The sequence below is a fragment of the Rana temporaria genome, chromosome 7 (assembly GCF_905171775.1).
Source record: "Rana temporaria chromosome 7, aRanTem1.1, whole genome shotgun sequence".
NCBI classification, from domain to species: Eukaryota; Metazoa; Chordata; class Amphibia; order Anura; family Ranidae; genus Rana; species Rana temporaria.
In genome coordinates, this window is record NC_053495.1 from 4,079,640 (window position 1) to 4,099,555 (window position 19,916).

At 43.1% G+C, this 19,916-nt stretch overlaps 1 protein-coding gene across 1 annotated transcript; it reads left to right on the forward strand.

The window, feature by feature from the left end:
• The first annotated feature begins 396 nt into the window (after positions 1-396).
• On the forward strand, positions 397-7,471 carry LOC120944790 (caveolin-3-like). The gene is made up of 2 exons (XM_040358577.1): positions 397-547; positions 7,096-7,471. The coding sequence occupies exons 1-2, from the start codon at positions 461-463 to the stop codon at positions 7,432-7,434; spliced, it is 426 nt and encodes a 141-aa protein (XP_040214511.1). The 5' UTR covers positions 397-460; the 3' UTR covers positions 7,435-7,471.
• The last annotated feature ends 12,445 nt before the right edge of the window (positions 7,472-19,916 follow it).

Here is a 19,916-nt window from a genome sequence, read left to right on the forward strand (position 1 = left end):
ATTGAAGTTTTTATCGCTCCTTATTATATATATTACGTTGTGACAATCTACATAAAGAGGTTTTTTTTTTACCCGAATGAATTCGACACAAAAAAAAAAGTTTTGAAAGTTTTGTGTAACTTTTTTGTTGCAGTGAATTGATACATTGTGACGATGTGCCCTCAGTGTGCTGTAGAGGTTCTTACAACACAATAATGACTTTATGGAGTTTGTAGAGTCAGGGATCGGTGTCAGGGGGGCGGTCAGGTGACTCCGATCCGGTGACTTGTGTGCTCCATCCATCTCCTGCCCATCCCCTCCCGCCGTCTCCATAGCAGTGGAGTGAGGAGAAGAAAGGAAGTTGTTGATTCTCGGGTCCCATAGTAACATTTTCGCCCCGCAGGTATATAAAACCTTCTTCCAGGATGGATGGGATGTAGAGACTCACCTGCCCTCACCACAGAGCCGATCTCCATCCAACATGGCCGAGCCTAAAAGCATCTCCAGCGAGCCCATGCCCCTGGACATGGACAACCGAGACCCTAACAACATGAACGAGCACGTCAGAGTGAGTATGGCGGCACCTGACCGTTATCCCGCCGTCTCGAGGGATGCGCTAAACGGGGATGATCTGTTTGGACCAGCGTACCTGTTTATCGATTCCTGCACCTGTACGCCCCCTAGAGACCATACAGACATCTCTGCTGTGGGCCGGTTTATTCAGCAATAATTATTATTATTATACAGGATTTATACAGTGCCAACAGTTTGCACAGCGCTTTACAATGTAGAAGGGGGGGGGGGGCAGTACAATTACAATATTATTAAAAGCAAACATCTATTATATTGCAGTTTATCAATTGCAGCCCCGCCCCCCCAATCCATGCGTCCGGCCCCCTGATCTACATACAGGGCGCCGGACGCATGGATTCCAATGGAGGGGGTGTGGTATTTTTGAAGCACGTGATTAGAGCCGAGTCTCTAATTGGCTTAAAAAAAGGGTGGGCTCGGGGCACAGAGCACTGCGCCCCGAGCCCACCCAGTTGTGTGACAATAGCAAATGAATATTCGCTATTTTCACACTGATCCTCCTCCCGGCCAATAAGGAAGTGGTCTGAGACCTGTTTCTCAATTGGCCGAAAGGAGAAGCGTTCTGATTGGCCGTCGAGGAGGAGGGAGGAGACAGAAGCTGCTGTGATGCCTGCAGAGGAGGGCAGGGGAAGGAGAAGCCGCCGCCGGTCACCAGGGTGAAGCGCTGCCCGTCATAGATGGGGTAAGTGCTTCGGTGCTCCTGATGACCCCACTGACCGGGGGGGAGGTGCGGGTTACCCAACCAACCAGGGGGGAGTGAGGGTCACTGTGGGTGCACTGCTTGCGCCCCCCCAACATTTTTTTTTACACCCAGCCGCCACTGCTTTTTAGGTTTTCTTTCTTCTATTTTCACCTGGTGATTCAGACAGTGAGTCTGTAGAATAGAATAAAATATAATAAAAAAAAAAGAATATATTGAAATAGAAAGAATATAACCATCTTTTGAAATAGGAATGAATAGAATAGAAAAGATTAGAATAAAAAAAACAATAGAATAGAAAGAATATTACCATTTCCCAAAAACTCAAATAGAATCAATTCGAATAGTATTCAAATTTGAATAGTTTTTCATTTGTTTTCCAATTTCCAAAGAGAATAAAATAGAATAGAAAAATATATAATACAATAGAAAAGAATATAACAGAAAATAAAAGAATAGTATATAATAGCGTAAAAAATAGAATAGAAAATAAAAGAACAGACTAGAAAAGAACAAATAGAATAAAAAAGAATAGATTAAAGTAGAAAGAATATTATCATCTTCTTAAATTTGAATAGAAAATAATAGAAAAAAAAGAATAGAATAGAAAGAATATTACCATTTCCCAAAGCTCAAATAGAATTAATTAGAATAGTATTAAAATTCAAATAGTTTTCGATTTGATTTCCAATTTCCAAAGAGAATAAAATAGAATATAAAATAAAAGAGCAGAATAGCAAAACATTGAATAGAATAGAAAATAATATAACAGAAAATAAAACAATAGAATATAATAGAGTAAAACGGAACAAAATAAAATGTAAAATAAAAGAACAGAATAGAATAGAAACAAATAGAATAGAATACAAAACAATAGAATAAAATAGAAAGAATATAGCCATCCTTTGAAATTAGAATAGAAAATAATAGAATTAAAAAAAAAACAATAGACTAGAAAGAATATAACCATTTCCCAAAACTCAAATAGAATCAATTCGAATTTGAATAGAATAGAAAATAATAGATTAGAATTAAATAGAACATAACAAAATACTGTAGTTACAGAATAAAATAGAAAAAATATAACTATTTTCCCATTCTAACCTATTCTTTTTTATTCTATTCAAATTTGAATTGATTCTATTTGAATTTTGGGAAATGGTTATATTCTTTCTATTCTATTCTATTTTTTTATTTTATTCTCGATTCATTTATTCTACTCTATTACATTATTGTCTATTCTTTTCTATTCTATTTTTATTCTCGATTTATTTATTCTATTACTTTATTTTCTATTCAATTCTATTCTATTCAATCTTTTTATTCTCTATGTATTTATTATATTCTATTACTTTGTTTTCAATTCTATTTTTTTATTCTCGATTTATTTATATATTATATTCTGTCCTATTACTTTGTTTTCTATTCTTTTCTATACTGTTTTTTTTATTATTTTCTTTATTTATTCTATTCTATTATTTTGTTTTCTATTATTTTCTATTCTATTCTATTTTTTTATTCTCTATTTATTTAATTATTCTATTATGTTCTATTAATTTGTTTTCTATTATTTTCTATTCTATTTAATTGTTTTATTCTTTATTTAGTTATTCTATTAATTTATTTAATATTTGTTTCTATTTTCTATTCTCTATTTATTCTATTACTTTGTTTTCTATTCTTTTCTATACATTTTTTTTATTATTTTTCTTTATTTATTCTATTCTATTATTTTGTTTTATATTATTTTCTATTCTATTCTATTTTTTTATTCTCTATTTATTTAATTATTATATTATGTTCTATTAATTTGTTTTATATTATTTTCTATTCTATTTAATTTTTTTATTGTTTATTTAGTTATTCTATTAATTTATTTTATATTCTTTTCTACTTTCTATTCTCTATTTATTCTATTACTTTGTTTTCTATTCTTTTTTATACATTTTTTATTATTTTTCTTTATTTATTCTATTCTTTTATTTTGTTTTATATTATTTTATATTCTATTCTATTCTATTTTTTTATTCTCTATTTATTTAATTATTCTATTATGTTCTATTAATTTGTTTTCTATTATTTTCTATTCTATTTATTTTTTTTATTCTTTATTTAGTTATTCTATTAATTTATTTTATATTCTTTTCTACTTTCTATTCTCCATTTATTCTATTACTTTGTTTTCTATTCTTTTTTATACATTTTTTTATTATTTTTCTTTATTTATTCTATTCTTTTATTTTGTTTTATATTATTTTCTATTCTATTCTATTCTATTTTTTTATTCTCTATTTATTTAATTATTCTATTATGTTCTATTAATTTGTTTTCTATTATTTTCTATTCTATTTAATTTTTTTATTCTTTATTTAGTTATTCTATTAATTTATTTTATATTCTTTTCTATTTTCTATTCTCTATTTATTCTATTACTTTGTTTTCTATTCTTTCCTATTCTATTTTTTATTCTATATTTATTTATTCTATTCTGTTCTATTCTGTTTTTCATTTATTGACAACCTTTTCATCAGAGAAGAGATCGGAGTTTGTCTCAAACCTGTTTAAACGTTTCTATTTATAAAATAATTTTCTCGATGATTCTTCACTCGCCCATCGCATGTTATCGCCATAGATCGCCTAATATGTGTATTTCCTGTGATGGTCGGCTCCCTCTAGTGGCCACAACGCCGTATTTTCCTGAAACACCTCAATCAGAAAAAAAACACATTATGACCACTAGATGGAGTCTGTAGATGTTCCCCGAGAACCGGAGTCTGTTGCTGTCAGGGGGACCTCAGGAGGACTGGGCTGCTGTCTCAGCCTTCTTTCATCCGGAGGTACCCCGCTACCATGATATCAGAGCCCCCCATCACATGATCATATCAGAGATTACCTATTGCATCAGAGGTCCTCCCATCACATCAGAGGTCCCCCCCCATCACATCAGAGGTCCCCCCCCATCACATCAGAGGTCCCCCCCCATCACATCAGAGGTCCTCCCATCACATCAGAGGTCCTCCCCATCACATCAGAGGTCCTCCCATCACATCAGAGGTCCTCCCATCACATCAGAGGTCCCCCATCACATCAGAGATCCCCCCATCACATCAGAGGTCCTCCAATCACATCAGAGGTCCCCCCATCACATCAGAGGTCCTCCCATCACATCAGAGGTCCTCCCATCACATCAGAGGTCCCTCCATCACATCAGAGGTCCCCCATCACATCAGAGGTCCTCCCATCACATCAGTGCCCCCCCCTTCACATCAGAGGTCCTCCCATCACATCAGAGGTCCCCCATCACATCAGAGACCCCCCCATCACATCAGAGGTCCTCACATCACATCAGAGGTCCCCCCATCACATCAGAGGTCCTCCCATCACATCAGAGGCCCCCCCCATCACATCAGAGGTACCCCATCACATCAGAGATCCCCCATCACATCAGAGGTCCCTCATCACATCAGAGGTCCTCCAATCACATCAGAGGTCCCCCCATCACATCAGAGGTCCTCCCATCACATCAGAGGTCCACTATCACATCAGAGGTCCCCCATCACATCAGAGGTCCTCCCATCACATCAGAGGTCCCCCCCATCACATCAGAGGTCCTCCCATCACATCAGAGGTCCTCCCATCACATCAGAGGTCCTCCCATCACATCAGAGTTCTCCCATCACATCAGAGGTCCCCCCATCACATCAGAGGTCCTCCCATCACATCAGAGGTCCCCCCATCACATCAGAGGTCCTCCCATTACATCAGAGCCCCCCCATGACATCAGAGGTCCCCCCATCACATCAGAGGTCCCCCCATCACATCAGAGGTTCCTCCCATCACATCAGAGGTCCTCCCATTACATCAGAGCCCCCCCCCCCATGACATCAGAGGTCCCCCCATCACATCAGAGGTCCCCCCATCACATCAGAGGTCTCCCCATCACATCAGAGGTCCCTCCATCACATCAGAGGTCCTCCCATCACATCAGAGGTCCCCCCATCACATCAGAGGTCCTCCCATCACATCAGAGACTACCTATTGCATCAGAGGTCCCCCCATCACATCAGAGGTCCCTCCATCACATCAGAGGTCCCCCCCATCACATCAGAGGTCTCCCCATCACATCAGAGGTCCTCCCATCACATCAGAGGTCCCCCCATCACATCAGAGGTCCTCCCATCACATCAGAGGTCCTCCATCACATCAGAGGCCTCCCCATCACATCAGAGGTCCTCCATCACATCAGAGGTCCCCCCATCACATCAGAGGTCCTCCCATCACATCAGAGGTCCCCCCATCACATCAGAGGTCCCCCCATCACATCAGAGGTCCCCCCCATCACATCAGAGGTCCTCCCATCACATCAGAGGTCCTCCCATTACATCAGAGCCCCCCCCATGACATCAGAGGTCCCCCCATCACATCAGAGGTCCCCCCATCACATCAGAGGTCCCCCCATCACATCAGAGGTCTCCCCATCACATCAGAGGTCCCTCCATCACATCAGAGGTCCTCCCATCACATCAGAGGTCCCCCCATCACATCAGAGGTCCTCCCATCACATCAGAGACTACCTATTGCATCAGAGGTCCCCCCATCACATCAGAGGTCCCTCCATCACATCAGAGGTCCCCCCCATCACATCAGAGGTCTCCCCATCACATCAGAGGTCCTCCCATCACATCAGAGGTCCCCCCATCACATCAGAGGTCCTCCCATCACATCAGAGGTCCTCCATCACATCAGAGGCCTCCCCATCACATCAGAGGTCCTCCATCACATCAGAGGTCTCCCCATCACATCAGAGGTCCCCCCATCACATCAGAGGTCCTCCTATCACATCAGAGCCCCCCCCATCACATCAGAGCCCCCCCCATCACATCAGAGGCCTCCCCATCACATCAGAGCCCCCCCCATCACATCAGAGGTCTCCCCATCACATCAGGGGTCCTCCCCATCACATCAGAGACTACCTATTGCATCAGAGGTCCCCCATCACATCAGAGGTCCCCCATCACATCAGAGGTCCTCCATCACATCAGAGGTCCTCCCATCACATCAGAGGTCCTCCCATCACATCAGAGGTCCTCCCATCACATCAGAGGTCCTCCCATCACATCAGAGGTTCCCATCGAATAAGACGTCGCTCTTCACATCAGAGGTTCCCCATCACATCAGAGTCCCCCTACCACATCACAGTTCCCCATCAAATCAGAGTTCCCCTTTACTTCAGAATCACTCTTCTGGACAGAGCCCCCCCCCCCATCAACTCATGACACTGATCCATGGCCAATTGGGTCCCCAGCTCACAACACCCCGGGGGAACTCAGACAGCACTCTGGTTCAGAGACTCTACTGTAGGTACTCAATGGGCAGTTACAATACGATCATTTTTACTTTAGGATTCTTATTCACTAAGGTTCCCGGCCTCGGGGGTATTTCAGGGCAATGATTGTAACACTCCAGTTGGGCTTTTGCAGGGTTTTCCGGTGTTCTTGGGGCTTCGGAACTCTTTCTGGGTGCAAAGAAACTCCATTGGTGTGGTTCAGTTCCCGGTTCTGCCCATTCTGAAGGGCGCTCGTCACCATCTTTGCCCGTCTGGGAACCCTTCAAGGTGGGCAAAGTCATCACAACTTTGGTAGGCTTTGGCAGGTCTTGGTGCCAATATATAAAAGATGGCACCAAGGCTGGGATAAGGTCCTTTAGCGCCCAAGGCAAAAAGGGGCAAAGTGCTCCCCCCTCAGGATCTGTTAATTACTACAGCAGGATAGGTTGTAGCTCTTTCCTGCTGAAGCACCCAACTGAATTGTCCTTTCTACTAACAGGTCCTCTTTGAAGATGCCTTCGGAGAGCCGGAAGGGTCGCACAGTATCCCGGGCGTCTGGGGGATGTCCTACAAGACGTTCAACGGGGTGAAGAACTGCTGTTACATCGTGCTGTCCGTGCTGTGCGGTTGCCCGCTGGCCTTCTGCTGGGCGTTGGAGTTCGCCTGCGTCCAGTGCTGCCACATCTGGTGCGTCGGGCCCTGCATACGCATGTGGAACATGAACTTCGCCTGTATGAAGCTGTTCTGGGCCTCCTGCGTCCACTGTCTGTGCGACCCGTGCCACAAGTCCCTCGGCCTTTGCCTCAGTTTAATCAAGGTCCACAAAACGGAAGGATAAAACGGACTGATGACCCCACCGACACCCATCTCCGAAACCCGGGGCCAAACCCGCGCCACCAACGTCCAACCTGACCCTCCAAGTCACTGTGGCCCGTCACCGCCTACGGCAATACCGAGCCGCGGCTGTCATTGATTCTCTATATGCTCTATATGAATAAAGAGTTTTCCACCTCAATTCCATGTGTGATGAATGTGTCCATAGAAAGCAGGGAGGTGCGGTGAGGTGAGCGGCTGGTGCGGTGAGGTGAGCGGCTGGTGAGGCCCCCGGATAGAGCCAGATACACACAGGTTACATACATCCGCGATCATTAGAGCGAGATCAATAATTCTAGCACTAGACCTCCTCTGCAACTCTAAACACTTAACCTGGGAGGAGAGCCTCCACTGCAGCATTTTTATTGGACAGCTTGGACCAATGGTGCTTTGCCATTGGTCCAAGACTCCAAGCAGTCCATTAAGCTCAGTGCCTCTGACAAGAAGTGAGGAGAGGCGCCGTGAGCTCATCCTCTCAGTCTGCTGCAAACAGAGTGTGTCAGCTTGGATTTAAACTGGCCGCTCTGTATGCAGCTTTTGACAGGCTGCGCAAGGAGGCCGGTATCTCCGGAACCATAGGGCGTAGGAGGAGCCCCACATTTTGAACAGTGGTGGGGTAGCTACCCATACCCCAAAATTTGGGGTCTCTTTGACCCCAGGTTGCTGAGCTTCGATCCTCGAAGCTCCAATTTTTTTTTAATCTTCATGGCAGGTGAGGCTCTGCCTCACGTGCCTCCCCCGACTTCACGTCCCTGATAGAAAGGCTGCCGGGGGTTCATATAACACAACATAGATTCTTAGATTTAGTATCAGACATATTTTTTCATGTTTGGTGCATGCAAGTTTTTATTGTGTCAGTGTAATCCTTCCAGGTATTTATTACTTCTAATACAGACCACGGGGTTCCCCCTGATGAAGCCTTCATCTGCTTTTCTCTCCAGAAGAACAGCACTGTCTTTGTTCAGGCATCACCCAGGGTCACCATCTACTTCCTGGACCGAGAAGAAAAGTATGAGACAGATCAGCCCTCTATTACAGCTTCTCATATTGTGACTTGCTACAAAGTTACAATGTACAATCTGATCACTGGGGGGAGTGGAGACTGATGAAATAAGGAACATTCTTCCCACTGATCACCAATGTAAGGAACATTCTTCCCACTGATCACCAATGTAAGGAACATTCTTCCCACTGATCACCAATGTAAGGGACATTCTTCCCACTGATCACCAATGTAAGGAACATTCTTCTCACTGATCACCAATGTAAGGAACATTCTTCTCACTGATCACCAATGTAAGGGACATTCTTCCCACTGATCACCAATGTAAGGGACATTCTTCTCACTGATCACCAATGTAAGGGACATTCTTCCCACTGATCACCAATGTAAGGAACATTCTTCCCACTGATCACCAATGTAAGGGACATTCTTCTCACTGATCACCAATGTAAGGGACATTCTTCCCACTGATCACCAATGTAAGGAACCTTCTTCTCACTGATCACCAATGTAAGGAACATTCTTCCCACTGATCACCAATGTAAGGGACATTCTTCCCACTGATCACCAATGTAAGGAACATTCTTCCCACTGATCACCAATGTAAGGGACATTCTTCCCACTGATCACCAATGTAAGGGACATTCTTCTCACTGATCACCAATGTAAGGGACATTCTTCTCACTGATCACCAATGTAAGGAACATTCTTCTCACTGATCACCAATGTAAGGGACATTCTTCTCACTGATCACCAATGTAAGGAACATTCTTCTCACTGATCACCAATGTAAGGAACATTCTTCCCACTGATCACCAATGTAAGGAACATTCTTCCCACTGATCACCAATGTAAGGGACATTCTTCCCACTGATCACCAATGTAAGGAACATTCTTCTCACTGATCACCAATGTAAGGAACCTTCTTCCCACTGATCACCAATGTAAGGGACATTCTTCCCACTGATCACCAATGTAAGGGACATTCTTCCCACTGATCACCAATGTAAGGAACATTCTTCCCACTGATCACCAATGTAAGGGACATTCTTCCCACTGATCCCCAATGTAAGGGACATTCTTCCCACTGATCACCAATGTAAGGGACATTCTTCTCACTGATCACCAATGTAAGGGACATTCTTCTCACTGATCACCAATGTAAGGGACATTCTTCTCACTGATCACCAATGTAAGGAACATTCTTCTCACTGATCACCAATGTAAGGAACATTCTTCCCACTGATCACCAATGTAAGGGACCTTCTTCTCACTGATCACCAATGTAAGGGACATTCTTCTCACTGATCACCAATGTAAGGGACATTCTTCTCACTGATCACCAATGTAAGGGACATTCTTCCCACTGATCACCAATGTAAGGAACATTCTTCCCACTGATCACCAATGTAAGGGACATTCTTCCCACTGATCCCCAATGTAAGGGACATTCTTCCCACTGATCACCAATGTAAGGGACATTCTTCTCACTGATCACCAATGTAAGGGACATTCTTCTCACTGATCACCAATGTAAGGGACATTCTTCTCACTGATCACCAATGTAAGGGACATTCTTCCCACTGATCACCAATGTAAGGGACATTCTTCTCACTGATCACCAATGTAAGGGACATTCTTCCCACTGATCACCAATGTAAGGGACCTTCTTCTCACTGATCACCAATGTAAGGGACATTCTTCTCACTGATCACCAATGTAAGGGACATTCTTCTCACTGATCACCAATGTAAGGGACATTCTTCCCACTGATCACCAATGTAAGGGACATTCTTCTCACTGATCACCAATGTAAGGGACATTCTTCTCACTGATCACCAATGTAAGGGACATTCTTCTCACTGATCACCAATGTAAGGGACATTCTTCCCACTGATCACCAATGTAAGGGACATTCTTCTCACTGATCACCAATGTAAGGGACATTCTTCCCACTGATCACCAATGTAAGGGACATTCTTCTCACTGATCACCAATGTAAGGGACATTCTTCTCACTGATCACCAATGTAAGGAACATTCTTCCCACTGATCACCAATGTAAGGGACATTCTTCCCACTGATCACCAATGTAAGGAACATTCTTCTCACTGATCACCAATGTAAGGGACATTCTTCTCACTGATCACCAATGTAAGGAACATTCTTCTCACTGATCACCAATGTAAGGGACATTCTTCCCACTGATCACCAATGTAAGGGACATTCTTCCCACTGATCACCAATGTAAGGGACATTCTTCTCACTGATCACCAATGTAAGGGACATTCTTCTCACTGATCACCAATGTAAGGAACATTCTTCTCACTGATCACCAATGTAAGGGACATTCTTCCCACTGATCACCAATGTAAGGGACATTCTTCCCACTGATCACCAATGTAAGGAACATTCTTCCCACTGATCACCAATGTAAGGAGCATTCTTCTCACTGATGACCAATGTAAGGAACATTCTTCCCACTGATCACCAATGTAAGGGACATTCTTCTCACTGATCACCAATGTAAGGGACATTCTTCTCACTGATCACCAATGTAAGGGACATTCTTCCCACTGATCACCAATGTAAGGAACATTCTTCTCACTGATCACCAATGTAAGGGACATTCTTCTCACTGATCACCAATGTAAGGGACATTCTTCTCACTGATCACCAATGTAAGGGACATTCTTCTCACTGATCACCAATGTAAGGGACATTCTTCCCACTGATCACCAATGTAAGGAACATTCTTCCCACTGATCACCAATGTAAGGAACATTCTTCCCACTGATCACCAATGTAAGGGACATTCTTCTCACTGATCACCAATGTAAGGGACATTCTTCTCACTGATCACCAATGTAAGGGACATTCTTCTCACTGATCACCAATGTAAGGGACATTCTTCTCACTGATCACCAATGTAAGGGACATTCTTCTCACTGATCACCAATGTAAGAGACCTTCTTTTCACTGATCACCAATGTAAGGGACATTCTTCTCACTGATCACCAATGTAAGGGACATTCTTCCCACTGATCACCAATGTAAGGGACATTCTTCCCACTGATCACCAATGTAAGGGACATTCTTCCCACTGATCACCAATGTAAGGGACATTCTTCTCACTGATCACCAATGTAAGGAACATTCTTCTCACTGATCACCAATGTAAGGGACATTCTTCCCACTGATCACCAATGTAAGGGACATTCTTCCCACTGATCACCAATGTAAGGAACATTCTTCCCACTGATCACCAATGTAAGGAGCATTCTTCTCACTGATGACCAATGTAAGGAACATTCTTCCCACTGATCACCAATGTAAGGGACATTCTTCTCACTGATCACCAATGTAAGGGACATTCTTCTCACTGATCACCAATGTAAGGGACATTCTTCCCACTGATCACCAATGTAAGGAACATTCTTCTCACTGATCACCAATGTAAGGGACATTCTTCTCACTGATCACCAATGTAAGGGACATTCTTCTCACTGATCACCAATGTAAGGGACATTCTTCTCACTGATCACCAATGTAAGGGACATTCTTCCCACTGATCACCAATGTAAGGAACATTCTTCCCACTGATCACCAATGTAAGGGACCTTCTTCTCACTGATCACCAATGTAAGGGACATTCTTCTCACTGATCACCAATGTAAGGGACATTCTTCCCACTGATCACCAATGTAAGGAACATTCTTCTCACTGATCACCAATGTAAGGAGCATTCTTCCCACTGATCACCAATGTAAGGAACATTCTTCCCACTGATCACCAATGTAAGGGACATTCTTCTCACTGATCACCAATGTAAGGGACATTCTTCTCACTGATCACCAATGTAAGGGACATTCTTCTCACTGATCACCAATGTAAGGGACATTCTTCTCACTGATCACCAATGTAAGGGACATTCTTCTCACTGATCACCAATGTAAGAGACCTTCTTTTCACTGATCACCAATGTAAGGGACATTCTTCTCACTGATCACCAATGTAAGGGACATTCTTTCCACTGATCACCAATGTAAGGAGCATTCTTCTCACTGATCACCAATGTAAGGGGCATTCTTCCCACTGATCACCAATGTAAGGGACATTCTTCTCACTGATCACCAATGTAAGGAACATTCTTCCCACTGATCACCAATGTAAGGGACATTCTTCTCACTGATCACCAATGTAAGGGACATTCTTCCCACTGATCACCAATGTAAGGGACATTCTTCTCACTGATCACCAATGTAAGGAACATTCTTCTCACTGATCACCAATGTAAGGGACATTCTTCCCACTGATCACCAATGTAAGGGACATTCTTCTCACTGATCACCAATGTAAGGGACATTCTTCCCACTGATCACCAATGTAAGGGACATTCTTCTCACTGATCACCAATGTAAGGAACATTCTTCTCACTGATCACCAATGTAGGGAACATTCTTCCCACTGATCACCAATGTAAGGGACATTCTTCCCACTGATCACCAATGTAAGGAACATTCTTCCCACTGATCACCAATGTAAGGAACATTCTTCCCACTGATCACCAATGTAAGGGACATTCTTCTCACTGATCACCAATGTAAGGAACATTCTTCCCACTGATCACCAATGTAAGGGACATTCTTCCCACTGATCACCAATGTAAGGGACATTCTTCCCACTGATCACCAATGTAAGGAACATTCTTCCCACTGATCACCAATGTAAGGAGCATTCTTCTCACTGATGACCAATGTAAGGAACATTCTTCCCACTGATCACCAATGTAAGGGACATTCTTCTCACTGATCACCAATGTAAGGGACATTCTTCTCACTGATCACCAATGTAAGGGACATTCTTCCCACTGATCACCAATGTAAGGAACATTCTTCTCACTGATCACCAATGTAAGGGACATTCTTCTCACTGATCACCAATGTAAGGGACATTCTTCTCACTGATCACCAATGTAAGGGACATTCTTCTCACTGATCACCAATGTAAGGAACATTCTTCTCACTGATCACCAATGTAAGGGACATTCTTCTCACTGATCACCAATGTAAGGAACATTCTTCCCACTGATCACCAATGTAAGGGACATTCTTCTCACTGATCACCAATGTAAGGAACATTCTTCCCACTGATCACCAATGTAAGGGACATTCTTCCCACTGATCACCAATGTAAGGGACATTCTTCCCACTGATCACCAATGTAAGGGACATTCTTCCCACTGATCACCAATGTAAGGGACATTCTTCTCACTGATCACCAATGTAAGGGACATTCTTCCCACTGATCACCAATGTAAGGAACATTCTTCTCACTGATCACCAATGTAAGGGACATTCTTCCCACTGATCACCAATGTAAGGAGCATTCTTCTCACTGATCACCAATGTAAGGGACATTCTTCTCACTGATCACCAATGTAAGGAACATTCTTCCCACTGATCACCAATGTAAGGGACATTCTTCTCACTGATCACCAAAGTAAGGAACATTCTTCTCACTGATCACCAATGTAAGGGACATTCTTCCCACTGATCACCAATGTAAGGAACATTCTTCCCACTGATCACCAATGTGAGGGACATTCTTCTCACTGATCACCAATGTAAGGGACATTCTTCTCACTGATCACCAATGTGAGGGACATTCTTCCCACTGATCACCAATGTAAGGAACATTCTTCCCACTGATCACCAATGTAAGGAACATTCTTCCCACTGATCACCAATGTGAGGGACATTCTTCTCACTGATCACCAATGTAAGGAACATTCTTCCCACTGATCACCAATGTAAGGGACATTCTTCTCACTGATCACCAATGTAAGGGACATTCTTCCCACTGATCACCAATGTAAGGGACATTCTTCCCACTGATCACCAATGTAAGGGACATTCTTCTCACTGATCACCAATGTAAGGAACATTCTTCCCACTGATCACCAATGTAAGGGACATTCTTCTCACTGATCACCAAAGTAAGGAACATTCTTCTCACTGATCACCAATGTAAGGGACATTCTTCCCACTGATCACCAATGTAAGGAACATTCTTCCCACTGATCACCAATGTGAGGGACATTCTTCTCACTGATCACCAATGTAAGGGACATTCTTCTCACTGATCACCAATGTGAGGGACATTCTTCCCACTGATCACCAATGTAAGGAACATTCTTCCCACTGATCACCAATGTAAGGAACATTCTTCCCACTGATCACCAATGTGAGGGACATTCTTCTCACTGATCACCAATGTAAGGGACATTCTTCTCACTGATCACCAATGTAAGGAACATTCTTCTCACTGATCACCAATGTAAGGGACATTCTTCCCACTGATCACCAATGTAAGGAACATTCTTCTCACTGATCACCAATGTAAGGGACATTCTTCTCACTGATCACCAATGTAAGGAATATTCTTCTCACTGATCACCAATGTAAGGAACATTCTTCTCACTGATCACCAATGTGAGGGACATTCTTCCCACTGATCACCAATGTAAGGGACATTCTTCTCACTGATCACCAATGTAAGGAATATTCTTCTCACTGATCACCAATGTAAGGGACATTCTTCCCACTGATCACCAATGTAAGGGACATTCTTCTCACTGATCACCAATGTAAGGGACATTCTTCTCACCGATCACCAATGTAAGGGACATTCTTCCCACTGATCACCAATGTAAGGGACATTCTTCCCACTGATCACCAATGTAAGGAACATTCTTCCTACTGATCACCAATGTGAGAGAACATTAATAATAATAATAATAATAATGTAGATATAATAACTATTAAGGGGTCTCCGGAGACCTGGAAGTAATTTGAAGGGTTCCTCCAGGGTTGGGAAAGTCCGGTCTCCGGTCTGGAGGGTTAAAGTCCTTCAGAGGAACCTCCCCCTCTCCTATCCCTCTGATTGTTTTGTCTCTATGGTTTTCCTGGTTGTCAGACAATTACTTTGTTGTGTCTAAATTTTTAATGGGCTTCACCTTTCCATGCAGGGAGGTGCGGGACGTTCTCAGGACTTCTCGTGTTTCTACAAATATTTGTAGCCCTCTGTGTGGGTTGGAGGCGCTCGGTAGTTTGGCGCTCTGTGTTGGCACGCTGCTCGGGATGCTGGGAATTGTACCATTGTCTTCATACCAATCACCCATTATAGGGACACCTGAGACGTATTTCTAGATGAATTGGAATAATACAATATAATGATCACCCTGCTTGTTCACACTACCAGCTGGGGGTTATTTTACCGCCCCCCCCCCTCCCTGCTTTTCCCAACCACTCCCGCTAAGGGGGTAGCACTGGTCCTCTTGTTCGGGACCCAGACTCTATGGGGTAGATCCACATAGAATTAGATCGGCGCAGCGTATCAGAGATACGCTACGCCACTGTAACTTACTTTTGGCTGGTTCGAATCCTGGAAGAATTTGCGCCGTAAGTTACGGCGGCGTAGTGTATCTCTGGCGGCGGAATTCAAATCGGCGATTAGGGGGGCGTGATTCATTTAAATGAAGCTCGTCCCCGCGCCGAATGAACTGCGCATGCTCCGTTTCAAAATTTCCCGCCGTGCATTGCGCGAAATGACGTCGCAAGGACGTCATTTTTTAAACTTAGACGTGACTTACGTCCATCCCGATTCACGGAAGACTTACGCAAAAAAGAAGAAAAAATTCAAATTTCGATGCGGGAACGACGGCCATGCTTAAAGGGGTTTTCCACCCATGTTTTAAGTTTATTAAAAGTCAGCAGCTACAAAAAGTGTATTTGCTGGCTTTTAATAAACTGACACTTACCTGCTCCAGCGTTCCAGCGACGCGCCGGCCGGGGCTCCGCTCCTTTCCCCCCCTCCCCGGCCGGCGTCTTCATTGTTACTGTGGGCACCCGGCCGTGACAGCTTTCGGCTTCACGGCCGGGCACCCACTGCGCATGCGCGTGCGGCACTGCGCATGCGCGCGTGGCGCGGCCCGGCGCTGCGCTGTTTGATTGGACAGGCGATCGCCTTGGACCTGTCACGTGTCCTAGACGATTGCCTACAGGGAGGGGCTGCCAAAAGGCGATATGACGTATCGCCTTAGCAGCCCCTCGGCGGAAGGAGGAAGTGGGACAGGAAGTCCCCTTCTCCTGAAGCCCCCACTCCCCCCCCAAAAAAATTACATGCCAAATGTGGCATGTAAGGGGGCGAGGAGTGGGTTAAGAGGAAGTTCAATTTTTAGGTGGAACTGCTCTTTAACATGGCAAATCTAACTATACGCCGGAAAAAGCCGACTAGAGACGACGTAAGAGAATGCGACGGCTGCGCGTATGTTCGTGGATCGTCGGAAATAGCCAATTTGCATACCTGACGCGGAAAACGATGTGAACGCCACCCAGCGGACGCCGAAGTATTGCATCTTAGATCCGAAAGGCGTACGAAGCCGTACGCCTGTCGGATCAAACCCAGATGCCGTCGTATCTTGGTTTTAGGATTCAAACCAAAGATACGACGCAGGTAATTTGAAAGTACGCCGGCGTATCAGTAGATACGCCGGCGTACTCGCTCTGTCGATCTGCCCCTATATGTTCAACGAGGGGCCCATACAGCTTTATGACAGTTCCGTGGTGCTTAGCAATTACTGGAACTGACCCCCCCCCCCCCCCCCCCGTGACTCCGCCTGAATCTCAACCATCTTCTCCTCCTCTCTCTCCCGCTTGGTTCCAGAAATTGTGTCCCCCCCCCCTGCTATCTGATCACCAGGCCCTCCCTTCCTGCAGCTCCAATCCCTCTGTGGGGGGGGCAGGATGGAGAGCGGGGGGGACCAGTAAACATGTTTGGTGGCCCCTTCATTTCTTGAATGAACACAGTAAGCAATGGGTAACGGTCGTCCCCGTGTTTGAAAAATTGCTGTGCAAATGCCGTGCAAGATAAAAAGTTGCAATGCCCGCCATTTTATTCTCCAGGGTCTCTGCGAAAAATATATAATATTTGGGGGTTCTGTGTAATTTTCTAGCAAATAAATTATGATTTTTACATGTAGGAGAGAAATGTCAGAACCGGCCTGGTAGGCAAGTGGTTAAAATAGTCCCTGCTGATCCTGCCATAAATGTCCATGTTCAGGCACATCCTGTTATAGGGTGACTACATTGCCTCCCTGTCTTCCAATTGTCCTCCAGTGTTGTCACCCCATCACATAGGCCTCTGATGGAGACTACATGTGGCCATTTCAACACAGATGTACAAAGGCGCAGTGGCGGCTGGTGCTCAAAAATTTTGTGGGGGCGCAAACAAACGAAAAAAAAAAAACCATCAATTGCAGCCTCACTGTGCCATTAAATGCAGCCACTGTGCCATCAATTGTCACCACTGTGCCATCAATTGTCGCCACTGTGCCATCAATTGTCGCCACTGTGCCCATCAATTGTCGCCACTGTGCCCATCAAACACAGCCACTGTGCCCATCAAACGCAGCCACTGTGCCAATCAATTGTCGCCACTGTGCCATCAAACGCAGCCTCCGTGCCCATCACACGCAGCCACTGTGCCCATCACACGCATCCACCGTGCCCATCACACGCAGCCATTGTGCCCATCAAACGAAGCCACTGTGCCCATCAAACACAGCCACTGTGCCATCAAACAGCTACTGTGCCATCAATTGTCGCCACTGTGCCCGTCAATTGTCACCACTGTGCCCATCAAACACAGCCAATGTGCCCATCAAACGCAGCCACTGTGCCCATCAATTGTCGCCACCAAGCCATCAAACGCAGCCACTGTGCCATCAATTGTCGCCACTGTGCCCATCAATTGTCGCCACTATGCCTTTAAACGCAGCCACTGTGCCATCAATTGTCGCCACCAAGCCATCAAACGCAGCCACTGTGCCATCAATTGTCGCCACTGTGCCCATCAATTGTCGCCACTATGCCTTTAAACGCAGCCACTGTGCCATCAATTGTCGACACTGTTGTCGCCATCAGGAAACCCGTCCTGAGAAATGCCGTGCCGCCATCACTGAAGTGGGTGTAGACATGAAGTGGCTGCGAACGGGCTGAAGATGATCAGCAGCACTGAACTGTTACAAAGGAAGAAAACATGTAAAAACAAGTATTTAATTCAAAAAATTACGCACAGCGCAAAACGAAATGTCATTGGGTTCAGGTTTACATGGACTTTAAGCATTATTTAGCACGCCTGAAGTACAGTTACAGATTGATGAATCAAATCCAAATAACAGGATTAGAAAATGTGTTTGGCAAAGATGCTGATATTTCCTTGGAAAGCGTTACTAAACTTTTAATTGCTGAAGCGTGTGTTCTAAGCGTGTGTTCTAAGCGTGTGTTCTTGTTATTAAGGGGAAAAAATTTAATCAAGGCAAAAAAAAAAAACAAGAAGAATCTTTCAAAATGTATGAAGGTTCTGCCAACATTCAATAAAAATTAATCATCTTCTTCTTCTTCTTCTCTCCGTTCTCCACACATTGTAACCCTTGTATGTGATATTAGTGGGAGATCAGATGTTACATTTTATTATTATTCGTAGATCAGATGTTACAGTTTAACTTTTTTGATTCGTTATTATTGGGAGATCGCGTTTAAATGTAAATCTTTATTTTTTTTTTATTATTATTTGGTGATCAGAAGCTGCACTGTAAGGTTTTTTTAATTCGGTATTATTGGAGGTTGCATATTACATTGCAACAATTTTATTATTATTATTATTGGTAGATAACATTACAATATTTATTTATCATTATTGGAAGATTGTGTGTGACATTGTAAACTTTAATTAGTCATTATTGTGAGATTGCATGTTACATTGTAACTTTATTAGGATTATTATTTGGAGAACACATGTTACTTTGTAACTTTTTTTATGTGTTATTATTGCAACACTGTATATTTAAATTGTAATTTTTTAATTTATTATTTTTATTATGAGATCAGATGTTAGATTTTACCTTTCTTGTTTGTTATTATCAGGAGATTATATGTTACAATGTAAGTTTTTAATTTGATATTATTGTGACATTGTATGTTACATTGTAATTTTTAAATGTATTCTTGTGAGATCAGATGTTACATTTTTACTTTTTTATTTGTTATTATTGGGAGATCATGTCACATTGTAATTTTTTATTATTATTATTATTATTATTAGTATTATTTGGTGATCAGAAGCTGCACTGTAACTTTTTTTTATTTGTTATTATTGGGAGACAGTATGTTACATTGTAACAATATTATTGTTATTATTTGGAGATCAGATGTTACAATGTAACTTTTTGTTTGTAATTATTGGGGGATTGTATTTTATATTGTAACTTTTTTATTTATTATTGGGCGAGCGCATGATACATTGTAACTATTGGAATATTGCATTTTATAGTCTAACTTGTTTTTTGTTATTATTGGCAGATTGCATGATACAGTGTAATTT

What these genes read in the sequence shown, in the direction of transcription:
- LOC120944790 (XM_040358577.1), top strand. Translation starts at nt 461, where the DNA reads ATGGCCGAGCCTAAAAGCATCTCCAGCGAGCCCATGCCCCTGGACATG. An exon ending in ACATGAACGAGCACGTCAGA is followed by an intron (nt 548 to 7,095) that starts GTGAGTATGGCG and finishes TTCTACTAACAG; the next exon opens with GTCCTCTTTGAAGATGCCTT.